Source organism: Notamacropus eugenii, chromosome X (genome assembly GCF_028372415.1).
Source record: "Notamacropus eugenii isolate mMacEug1 chromosome X, mMacEug1.pri_v2, whole genome shotgun sequence".
NCBI lineage: Eukaryota > Metazoa > Chordata > Mammalia > Diprotodontia > Macropodidae > Notamacropus > Notamacropus eugenii.
In genome coordinates, this window is record NC_092879.1 from 95,665,352 (window position 1) to 95,677,983 (window position 12,632).

General features: G+C 38.0%; 1 protein-coding gene across 2 annotated transcripts in view; it reads left to right on the top strand.

Moving 5' to 3' along the window:
* The window catches only part of LRCH2 (leucine rich repeats and calponin homology domain containing 2), an 89,137-nt gene extending 85,415 nt beyond the window's left edge, over nt 1-3,722 (top strand). For both annotated transcript variants that reach the window (XM_072626780.1, XM_072626779.1), the window contains 4 exons: nt 652-764; nt 974-1,111; nt 1,294-1,371; nt 3,317-3,722. In XM_072626780.1, the coding sequence (XP_072482881.1) occupies nt 652-764; nt 974-1,111; nt 1,294-1,371; nt 3,317-3,436 (449 nt within the window). In that variant the 3' untranslated portion in view covers nt 3,437-3,722. The remainder of the gene's footprint in view (nt 1-651; nt 765-973; nt 1,112-1,293; nt 1,372-3,316) is intronic.
* Nucleotides 3,723-12,632: the final 8,910 nt, after the last annotated feature.

The following is a 12,632-nucleotide window of genomic DNA, read 5'->3' on the forward strand; positions in this document are numbered from 1 at the left end:
CAGTTCCTGTTCTCCATTTCTTTCTTGGAACTCTTCACCTTCAAGCTCCTGCACACTTGAGTTTTTTGTCTTTGAGATACTGGAATCTTATTTCTATCCTACTGGGACTGCTCTTAAAATGAGCACTCCTGCCTAAAATGAGCAGACCCAAGCCTGTTTAAAATGATGGCATGCCGTTATGTTGGCTTTCCAAAAGAGATCTTTTTGTATTTGGCAAGCCCCAAAGAAAATGCATCCAGGTGCCTTGGCAAGGTATTCAATCACAGTCCTTGTTCCTGAATAAGCATACTGACCTTCAAGCATAATAAAGAGAATGAAAGTCTGAATTCCATTTAGTCATCACTTTTTAAAGTCAGGTCATAAAATTCTAACAACTTATTTCAGATGAGAACATGCAGGGATCCAAAAACGCTCACATGCCTGCTCAGTTTTCTGTTCTCAGTTATGCAGATGAGTAGGCTTTCACTCTGTTGTGTTAATGTGTTTTAATATGTATCGATGTATTGGTAAAGACATTGAAACATACGTGTCACTTAATTTTGCACGGATTCCTTTTCATCGTGCCTCTTTTGCCAGTGTTCGTTGATTTTTTTTCTGTTTCGCTATTTTCACTGCCTGTGTTAAAAGCAAGCAAATGTCTGGTTTTCATAGCTTTCAGCCGTTCATCTCGCCAGGAATATGGGACAGCAGATCCTGGATTTACAATGAGAAGAAAGATGGAACATTTAAGGGAGGAAAGGGAGCAAATACGACAACTTCGTAATGTAAGTTAACATTGCTAGTTTTGATTTGCTGTGCAGAAATGGAGTCAGATTTTAATTATTGATTGGGAAAATGAGGTTAATTTTACTTTCAATGAAGCAGTGCTCTTAAAAATATGTTGATTGTATAATAAGTTGTAGGAAAAGTATACCGGTTGTTTTTAAAGATGTGAACTATTTGCAACCCAATCCTCTTTTTTTTTTAAAACTAGAATCTTGAATCGAGGTTAAAAGTAATTTTGCCTGATGATATTGGAGCAGCATTAATGGATGGAGTAGTCCTTTGCCATTTAGCCAATCATATAAGGCCACGCTCCGTAGCTAGCATTCATGTACCATCACCAGCAGTGGTAAGTCCCTTTGTTTACAGAGTAAGTTTTATCAAAGCATTTGTAAATTTAGAATTCCATTGCCCTGAATAATACACTTTAATATATTTGGGCTCTAGTCAGGCTCTTTTCTATTGTATAAAGTGCGTGATGACCTCTAGCTAATGAAAATTTGGTGACTCATGAAATTCTTCTCTTTACAGCCTAAGCTAAGCATGGCAAAATGTCGAAGAAATGTAGAAAACTTTCTCGATGCCTGTAAAAAATTGGGTGTCTCACAGGTAATTAGAATTTGTTTAAAATGTTCTCACTAAAATCCTCTCATACATGTTCACTAAAGTGCTCCTCATGGCACTCAAAGGTAGAGCATAATCCCTTGGGTGGGGCATTCTACCAGGCTGGAAAGGCTGTATATTTGGGGATTAAGCCAGCGAAATCTAGAGAGGCTCTTTCCTCATCAAAGGAGTGGCCACAAGATAGCGCATTTATTTCTGCCACAGAGATTTTAGAAGATGGTCCACTAAGACTCAGAGTGTTTAGGAAATCACAACTTCTTCAAGTCCTGAGGGTCCCTTGATTTCCAGATTCAGTTTTGGCTGCTGTTTTAGATAATCTTACTGGGCTTCTTCTGACCTATTGGAGAAGCTGTTGAATTGCAGAGTATGGAACAGAGCATGGAACTGACTCTCCATGGGCCCGAACCCTTGGTGATAGAGATCATTATCCTTACGTGATGGGCAGTCATGAGTGCTTGGGTCTCGGGCCATTTTCCTCTGGGCTGGGGATTCAAGTTCTTGGTGAATGATCATATCGAATGTATTATCTATTTTATTTTCCTTATTTCTTGAAAACTTTAGTAGCAGCTTTTGATGATGTCTGGACCAATCAAACTATACAGTTAGAAGTGATCCTGCTCACCTTTAACAGTGTCTTTCTTACTAGCAAAGAAGGATTTAAAGCAGAACCTTGTTTATTTAAAGCAGGATCTGAAGTATAATTAAAATATGACACCGTCAAATTGTTCCTGTAAACATAGGTGCAATTGACTGAATGTGAGAAGGCCTGCCTGCATGCCTGGGGTAGCAGGCTGTAATGGACTTGGGTCAACTGAGCTGTCTATCCATTGAAGGTTACAGAAAATGTGGGCCTTGGCTGAGTTTTATGTTCAGTGGAATTGAATATGAAAGAGCCCCCTTTTCTAAGAAAAGAAATGTATATTTAAATTATAAGTCATTATCATGATATCACTGAATCATAGCTGTAGAGCTGGAGAGGACTTCAGAGGTGGGAAAGCTGAGGCCCAGAGTGACTTGCCCAAGGTCACAGAGGGCATAAGTGGCAGAGTTAGGTTTTGTACTCACATCTTATCCCAAATTGAGTGCATATTCCACTGAACCATATTGTTCCCCCCGTTTTTGAATTATTCTTAACTTTTTACCTTCAAAAAACTTTTTCTATTATGCCCCATATATGATAGACTTAAAATTCCAGGGGTGGTAGCAAGAGATTTTTTTTTTTCTCCTTATTACCTACTACTTGTTTATATGTAAGACTCATATTGTTTTAAAGTTGCATTTCTTATTTTCTGAACTGAGAGAGTATTCTTTCTAACCCACTGTTTTACTCTTTACATTGCCCTTCTTTGCCATTTTTATTTTGATGCTTTCATTCTCATTTTAAAACTAAGGCCACACAATTTATTTTGAACACATAGAATTCTTCTTAACTATTCTTACTGAAAAAGTTAATTTGAAAACAGGAAAATGGAACAATATTTTATATAACAAAATACTCTCAGTATGTTGAATGACAAAGGGATATTCTTGACTGGGTTGGGCTGGGTTGAAATTTACCTTTTGTAAATTCTTGTTTCACATTTCAAGGTCAAAGATTTGCAAAGGAAAGACTGAAGTTATTGGAGAGAATAAATATCTCCAACACTTCACAGTGTCCATTTATCAAGTTTTATTGATCATCATTTATCCATCCTTGGTCATTATATGTTAAAGCCAGTATCTTAATAATGTCTGCTAGACAAAGCTGTCCACCTAGTCTGTGTTTGTATACTTTTTTTTCAAAAAGGTAAATTCATCTTAAACAAATATCCTTTTAATGAGACCTGTCTCTCACTAACTCATACTGCTTTCTTTCCAAGTTAGTAGAGTTCTGCTGTGCTACTCAAAATCCACAGCCTAGAGATCATGCCTTGTCCTTTTTGTTTTCCAGGAAAGACTCTGCTTGCCACACCATATTTTGGAAGAAAGAGGCCTGGTGAAAGTTGGTGTCACAGTTCAGGCTCTTCTGGAGCTGCCCACTACTAAGGCATCTCAATTGTCAGCAGCTTGACATGACTGGAAACATTTATGCAAAAAAAAAATTCTAGTTTTATTTATTTGTACTCATTTTAAGCACCTCAACTTTCTGAATGAGAATGGCCAATCAAAAAGTTTTTGTCTAAAACATGTCTTTGCTTTATTATGTAGATAACATTGAAGTCAAATCAAAGCTTAAGTAATTAAGCTCCTTTCAAAATGAGATTCACAAGACAGTTTCTCATGTACTCAAATTCTTTTTACTAAGTCAACTGATAATTCTTGATTATTTTTTTGGAAAAACTAGATTATTGGTAAATTGAAAATGTGGCTTGTGTATTTTGAAATCTCAACAAAATGGTAGATATCAGATAAATTAATCCATTTTTACTAATTCCATATAGTCTTATATTTGAGTTCTTCATTATACTCAAATATAATTTTTATGCTTCATAAATTCTCCAGTCTTTAGGAAGTATAATACCTACACAGAACAAAGAGTCGGCAACAAAGGCTTCTCTTCCGATTCTGTTGTCTGCTAGGTTGGTGCCAACACAGTTTCAGTTGTGCTGGAGACTGTTTACATGGGAAGTGCCTGTGTAATTGACGACTCTTAGAGTCTTAAACCTTTTTGGAATTTCTCTGTGTGGATGTGATGTGTTCACTAGAATTTTGCTGATATTTTCCCAGTTTTCCGTCAGGCCAGTGATGTGTGAGGATTGAAATGTGCCTCACAGTATTTTATTGCACACTATTTTTTAGTTATTTCATGTTGTCAAAAATAATATGTGTGATTTATTTATACTATTTAATTTTACAAAACTTAATCATCTTTTAAAATGTATTTTTACTTGAGTCGCATTTTGTTTCATATTATAGTGAAAAGAGGATACATAAAATAGTGAGGTGTTTGAGAACTAGGGAAATGCCGATTATTGGGCATATTTTGATACGACTGCCAAAATCTCAGGTTTACATCTTACCTTTCAGACTTGTTGTCACATCCTTCCTGGCTTCCCGATACATCTGCATAGCAGCAGCAATTTCCATAAATTGTTTCAAATATAGGACAGCAGTTCACTATGTTACAGCGTTTGAGGCTCCCATTTGAGCATATTCATGTCCGTGCATTGTGCTGTGGAGGTGGCCCGCTTCTGGGCCTGGGAGCTGCCATTGCAGCCAGAGTGGGTCTCGAGGAAAGTCCCAGCTGGAAGGCTCTCATGGGGTTAGAGTAAAAATTGTCTTTAATTTAGAGGTGGCTAATTTCAGAGCAGCAGCAGAGAGAGCTCAAAAATTTGCCTAATTTTGGCCTTTTTCCCCATAGAAAACTCTGGCTGGTTACTTTGGAGGTAACCGTACCTAGTACTTTATCTTATTTTTTTTTCTTATTATTATTTGCACTTGTTACCTCTTAATTCATATGCAATTTGATTTAAAATTTAGGCCTAGGTGTTTCAAAGAGTTCCAAGTTTGATGAGGGAGAGGATGGGGTGAGTGAAGGGGGAAAAAGGATGTCCAAGTTTCATTCTCTAAATGGATAAAACCTGTGAAATCAAACAGTGTTGTACTAAGAGCTGATTCAGGAGCGCTTCTGATTTTTTCCCCAGTTGGTGAGTAGCCATGCCAGTTATCATTGAATTTTGGCTTCAGAATAAAGGACAGTCTTTGCGTTTCTCCAGTAGCAAACTGGTGCTCTTCAGGAAGTATGTCTCCTGGTGGCTGAAAGATTTAAGGAATTAAAGTGTATTTAGTTTATCATTTGAAATATCTTCAAATAGTTACTCTTTCAAAAAAAAGTTTACTTTGAAGACAGCTCGGTGAAGGAACCAATCACTGCCTCCCTTGTGAAGTACTTGGACAACCTTTGAATTTGTGTAAGAAATGGCTCGGAAGCCATTTTTATACAGAAATTTGACAGTGTTCCAGTATTATAACCATTAAAAATGCAGTGTCTTAAGTCTTTTATAATATCATTCCTTTCATGATCCAGTTATTACAATATTTAGGCAGGTACGTTTATGTTTCACATGAGTGCACTTCATTGGAACCCCAGGAATGTTATTCACCCTGAAGACGTTTAGGCTAGTACCTTATTACGTATAATTGACTAAGTCATTATTTATGACTTTAAAAAATAGGCTAGAACTTCAATAAAACCTTCTTTGTTGAAAGGCAGAATTCAGTGGAAGGTGGGAGCTTCCCATCATAATCCAGGGGGTTTGACTTACTTGCCTGCATATACCAAAAGGCAGTTTGTCCTGGAAGATGGGCCTGTGGCGTAGTCCTCTAGGATAGCAGTAGAGCAAGGCTCCGATGTATTTCTCTTAGTAGATTTTCAGTGTTGAAACTTGGTGTTAGTGTTTTTGGTGATGTTTTCTATCATGCTATATTTATTTCAGACGTTACTGGATTAGGAATGATTTATTTGCATTATAGAAATTGGATTTGCTGTTATTTGGGGGATAGATGATCAAGCTTAAATATTTTCATGCATCCTAAACTAACAGTACTTTTTGCTACTTCTGTAAGATTTGATGACTTTGTGGCACAAGGAAGCGTAAATGTTAGATATGTTAGAATGGAAACCAGGAGTAAAAATGTATTACTGTTTGGTTAATCATTATCTTTAAATAATGTTAAGTTAGTGACCTTTTTTCTCCTTGAGTCTTTTGGAAGCTTTGGAAATGTGTACTCGATTCTAGCTCTACCATGATCCATTTTCATGTGCATTGAGAATCTGTCAAATTGCTCATTGTTAATTGCCCGTGCCAACTGTGGGGGAGAAAATGGAATGGAAGAATAAAAGTCTGGGACAGCATTTCTTTCTTTCTTTTTCTAATATCAAAACCTCCATTTCTTTTCATACATTTGAAAGCTTCAAGTCTATTCCCCATATGTATATTGCTGACCACACAGAAAGCATTCACATTAGAAGCATTTCAATGACAAATGTACGTATGTGTGTATGTTCATATGCCATTTCCAAAGACAGCTCAAATGATAAGCTGACCTTTTTACACACAATGAGTTTACTTATATTTTGTCTAACCTACAGCTGGTTGACAGTGGTTTCAGCCTGCATGGAGAGTGAAGCTAGAGTAAATTTTGATGGACTTTGTTAATTAAGAGAGGTAGCCTGGCATAGTTACAGGCCCTGGCCCCTATCCTTAACCTTCCTACTTAAATGCTTTTGTCTGTGGTACTTGATTGAATTAACCCTAAGATAAAGGATAAAAATTTAAAACTTTCATCTTTTTTATTTTCATATAATTCTACTAGAAAGCAAAAAAATCTCTACCCATCCTACCCCCCTCACTGGACTATCTGATCCTAGAGGGCAGCAGCTTGAACTTTGTTTCATCTTTGTTTTGCTGCTGCTTAGAAATGTATATTGTAAATAATGTGTGGCCAATAAATGTTTATGACTTGAATTTAATTTCCAGGTTTTATCACAAGATTGTGAGATGATCTTTAACTGAATTTTGGATAAAAAGTGGATTGTTGCCCAGGGAGATTTCCTGTTACGTAGTCGCCTAATCCACAGTTTCAAATCTAGGGAATTGCTTAACTAGTGAGCAGATTTTTGTTGTTGTTGTTTAGTTTTTCAGTCACGTCCAACCCTTCACGATCCCATTTGGGGTTTTCTTGGTAGAGATGCTGGAGTGGTTCACCTTTCCCTTCTCCATTCCATTTTACAGGTGAGGAACAAACAGACAGGCAAACAGGGTGAAGTGACTTGCACACAGCTAGGTAGTGTCTGAGGCCAGATTGGAATTCGGGAAGATGAGTCTTCCTGATTTTAGGCTTGGCACTCTATCCACTGCTCCACCTACCAGCCCTCGTGAACAGATTTGGTATTTATTAAATGAAGACTTGCAAGTTGACAGAATTTTAATGTACACCAATTGTGTTCATTACTTTTGTAATTTAATAATTATCTTTTTGTGTCAAATGGGGGCAGGGTATTCTGAGACTCTGGACCATGGTGAAGAGTCCTGGAACCTGGGCTACCTTTGGCCTATTTTTTATCGAGAACAGAGGTTCCCAAACTTATTTGCCTACTGCCCCCTTTTCAAAAAAAATTACTCCGCACCCTCCTGGAAATCTGTTTTCTTTAACCCTTTAATTTTTTTAAAAAAAAAATTGCTTCATTTAAAAAAATATAAAATATTTTAAAAGAAGATGTATCTAAAATCTAATAATTTACTGTAAATTTGTGTTTTTTTACCTGCATTGAAATTCTGATGACCCATGCTCACCTTCCAACACTTGCTTGTTAAGACCGGTTGGCAGACTTGACCGCTGATCAGTTATAACTTGCATTTTGTGTGTTTATTTGGAAAATAATGTAATCACTATGATTTTAACTCTGTTGCGCAACAGATGAAACATATACAAATGGTTTTTTTCACAATGTTCTTTTCTTCTCTTCTTTCCTTATGCTTCTGCCCTCCTTATTTTTATTCACATCCCCACCCCCAATTGCACTGGAGGCTACTACTGCCCCCTAGGGGGCAGTGTCACCTGGGAACCTCTGATTGAGCATTTATAATACCCTTTGGAAATGTCTTGTGCTCTAACTATAAAATGAATCAAGGTGAGAAAACCACAAGTTAATCATTTATTCACAAGTAGGCTTTATTTTCAGCTGCATTGGAAGATAAATACTATAGCTGTGGTATGTAGGGATTATGAAATGTCTACCTATGTTTCCTTTGTTTGTGAAGTCTGTTGCAACCAGTTTAATATTGATCAGATACATGGAAAGGTAGAGTTGGAATATTTCTGTTATGTCATTTATGCTGGCATGGCGTAAAGAGAGAAGGCTTTGAGCAAGCTCTTCATTCCCAGCAAAATCGAAAGGCCCAAGGTTCTTAAGGATTGTATTGTTGGTTTTGTAATGCTAAAAAAATTTGTCATTGATAACATCTTTATTTATAATTGAGATAACCTTGTCATTTCTCATTAGAAATAAACGTGTTTTAATCAGTTCCATCATCTTAATGAAAAGTGTGTAGGGTATGTGTATGGATGAAAACATGTGCATGGAAATAGATTTTTAAATGTATAAATTGTACTTTTAAAAACAACCCTCTGGTATTTGTAATAAAAAATTTCATAATTCAAAATCATATCTGAAATCATAGTTTCCTAGTTTCAGATCAATTTCAGCTATGTGGGCAATGTAGGTCACGCCATTTTGAATTGGGACAGTGATTTCTTATAGACTATTTCCCCCTAATTTTTCTGTTTCAAAATGTTTTCTTATTACTTTTAAGGGTTTTGATATTCTCATGAAATTGCAAATGATGTGGTTTAATGCTGATTAGTTTTTTTTTCAAATTTTAAATACATATTTGAAGTATATTTTAAAGTTGATAAAACATCCAATTCTAAACAAGATAGAATATATGATCATGAAAATTATTAGTGTAATCAGGAAGTGGACAAGGAGGTCCCAGTCCTAGGAGTACGTTTGGTAAGCCAATTTCTGGAGGTTCCTGATGTGGAAAGGCAAGACGTCGCTCTCTACTTTGGAGTATGTTGTATGGTTGGGGTAACTGTTTTCTGTCTGCTTACTGAGTAAAAGTCTTTGGGTTGGCTGCTGAGCCAGAACTGAGTGTACATACAAAAGGTACTAAGTGACCAAAGAGAGCTTTTTGCCTGGCTACCTTCAACTAAGGATCACAAACTGCTAGGAGACTGGGGTGAAACAGAGGCCCTGGGGCCTTTGGTACCATCTCATCTGCAAGCACATGCTATAGCTGTTTTCCTGTTTCTTTTGTGTCTGTTTTTTTTCTTTTAGGTGAAGGAGTGTTGGCTTAAACTAAGACTTTGTGAGTTTTAAGAGGTTGGAAGAAAGTGCCCAGGAGGTCCAAAAACTAGAGTCCTTACCAGAGTTTGGTGACAGCTGAGCAGTACAGGAGTAGCCCAGGAGGAGAAGCATGCAGCCCATTAATGAATCAACCTGTTAGCTGAGATACTTTATCTTTCAGTAAGGGAGCAACCACATTCATTGGTGATGCATTTGGAAGTGGTTGAGTGATTGCTTCGTAACAGCCCTATTCAATTTAGCCACTGTCCCTCAGGACTGACGTGGTAGGGGACAAGTGTGCCACTCATTCAGGGGTTCATTTTTGCACATCTTTAGTTCTTGCTCTATATTTTCACTACTTACCACTTTGTAAAAACAAATTGATATTAATTGGTTAAATTAATGGTGAGTCTCTAGTTATTGGTATTGATAATGAGGAGATATTAATTGGTACTGAAACACCAGAATTGGGGCTGAAGCTGATTTCCTTAAAGAAGACTCCAGAACCATGACGGGGAGATAAAGTTAGCTATTCTCTGGGGATCTTTCTCTCCAGTGTGAGTGTGAGTTGGGATGAGGACCCCTAGAGTCTATATAGGTCAGCTACATTAGAAGTATTCAGATAAGTTAGAATGAAAACTCAGTGAATAAATAGGAAATTTGCTTAAAACTGCCTCAACTGAATTACTTGATCAATCAATAAACATTCATTAAGCTCTTACTATGTATGGGAGGTACTATGCAAAGCACTGGGGATACGAAGAGGCAAAAGACAGTTACTGCCCTCAAGGAACTTGCAATTTAATGGGGGAACATTGCGTGCAAAGCAATACAACATACAAACACACACATACACACATGAGGAGAAAGTGTTCAACAGTGTCAAAGACTGCAGAAAAGTCAGGGAGAATGATGACTGAGAGAAGGCTATTGGATTTGGCCATTAAGAGATCATGGGTAACTTTGGACAGAGCAGTTTTGGTGGAATTATGAGACTGGAAGCCAGGCTTTAAGGGATTAATAGGAGAGCAAGAAGAGAGAAAGTTGAGGCGTGGAGTATTCTGAGTTTAGCCACAAAGGACAAAGAAGATAAAGAATGATAACATGAATAGAAGCATCAAGTGAAGGGAAACATGGGCATCCTTGTGATCGTTAGGTTATTTTCCAGTTGTGCCCAACTCTTAGTGACCCCATTTGGGATTTTCTTGCAAAGATCCTGGAGTTCTTTGCCATTTCCTTCCCCAGCTCATTTTACAGAGGAGGAAACTGAGATCAACAGGGGGAAGGGATTTGCTCAGAGTCACACAGTAAATGTCTGAGGCCAGATTTGAATTCTGGGATATGAGTCTTTCTGATTCTATCCATTGTGCCACCTAGCTGCCCTAGGGAAGGGCATGCTTAGAGGCAGATGGACTTACAGGAAATGGGCCAGTAGAGAGGAAGAGGAAATGGAAGGGGATGTCTTGAGCAAGTAGAGGGCTTGGCCTTGATCAGGAGTAAGCTCACTTCATCCTGTGAGACGGATGGAGGAGGAGAGTGGCAGAAGGCACCTGAGGGATGGGAGATGAGGAAGAAGGGAGGAAAGGGAGTTCATGGAGAATACAGCTCAGTATTTTCAGTTAAGTCTGAGGACAAATTCTCAGCTGGAAGTGTGGCGATGGGGAAGCTTTGGGAGGTTTGAGGAGGGATGAGGTTTGGAAAAGTCACAGTAGAGAATGGGATAAGGTGGTGATGAAGGATGTATAGAAACATTGCATTATTTTCTTTTCAGCAGATTATTATCAAGAAACTGTTTAATAAGTCAACGCATCTGGCTAGGCCAATTCATCACCATAATAGCTCATTCTTATGGAGCACTTAAAGGTTTGCAAGGCACTTTACAGGTGGTAACTCAGTTGATCTTCACAACAATCCTGGGAGGCAGTTGAGGAAACTACAGCAGACAGAGGTTAGAAACTTGCCCAGGGCTGTAGAGCTCATGTAGTGGCTGAGGCTGGATTCGAACTTTGATCTTCCTGACCAAAAAGTCCAGGACCTTATCCATACTTCACAGGAAGCTCATACTTTGTCCAGGGCTACTTGTCACCAGTAAGCCCTTGGTCCAGATTTCTCTGGGCTTCTCTTTCCTTCTCTAGTCAATGTGGAGGGGCTGTACCAGAGAGGCTCTAAGGTTCCAGTTCTGACATCATCTGAGTCTGTTAGCTTGCTGTATAACTCAGCATTTGTCTAGTCTTTAGTTGGCCAGGATATGACAGTTTGATATGCTCCTGGGTATCTGGGAAGCAGTGTTAGGCTTGTAGTCAACAGGAGAGCTCATCAGCCAAAATCTGGTCAGAATTATTGCATACATTGCACTGAGTTCCAAATACGTGGCTTAAAACCAGAGCTGCAGGTTTAAAATCAAAGCTCTTTTCTCTCTTTGCCTCAGGTATACAGAATAAAGTGAGATGAGCGATTTGTTACGTCTGTTGAGGAAAAGTTTTCTTGTAAAACTATTGGGATCATTTTGGAAAATGTACTCACTTCAATAATCTTATCAAAGCAATGAAAAATTCAGTGATTTGAAAGACAACTTGTCCTCCAAGACTGAGTCTGCATTCTTATGTATTGTTCATAATCATTTCTATTCATAAAAACACGAGTCAAAGAAGTTTCATTATTAAAACACAGTGTTTGGTTAGTCGACAACCTAGTCTGTGCAAAGCACTGACCCTCCCCTGTCCCCCAGGTACTTGAGTTATAATGGAGTGGTAATACGTAACCCGAAGTGCCTGAAAGATTTTAGTATTGATATTTTCTATTACTCTCCATTTCATAATCCTGAAATTTTACTAACTTGTCTCTGAGAAGTTTAACATTATACTGTAACCAGATAATTAGGGTTATCATCATTAGGGTTACGAATTTATGAAGGAAAGAAACAAGCATTTATTAAACAGCTGGTACGTGTCATGTCCTCTGCTAAGCACTCTACAAATATATCGTTTGATCCTCCAATGCAAAGAAGAGGGTAAGAAAGGTGAAGTGACCTATTAAATGTATGAGGTAGGATTTCAGCATGGGTCTTTCTGATTCCAGGCCTTGAACTCCATCTCCTGTGCCACCCAGCTGCTGCTGTACCATAAGGTTGTAGCTAACCAAATTTAGAGCCATCCCCACTCCAAATGTTCACATGGACTATTTCTGCCTGATCTGTGGTGGAGCCTTCTAAGCTTGTATTGGTCTAATCAGCTGCAGTCGAACATACTCTACCTTGACCCTGGCATAGTAATGTCATTTTGGTCCTCTTTAAGCAAGAAGGACAACGAACCTAGGTCTGTGTTGGCTATAACCGTAAAGTAGGTATTATAGAAATCACTTAGTCCTGGCTTTCTAGATAAATTAATTTTGATTTTGTTTTAGAGTTGAGAAGGGG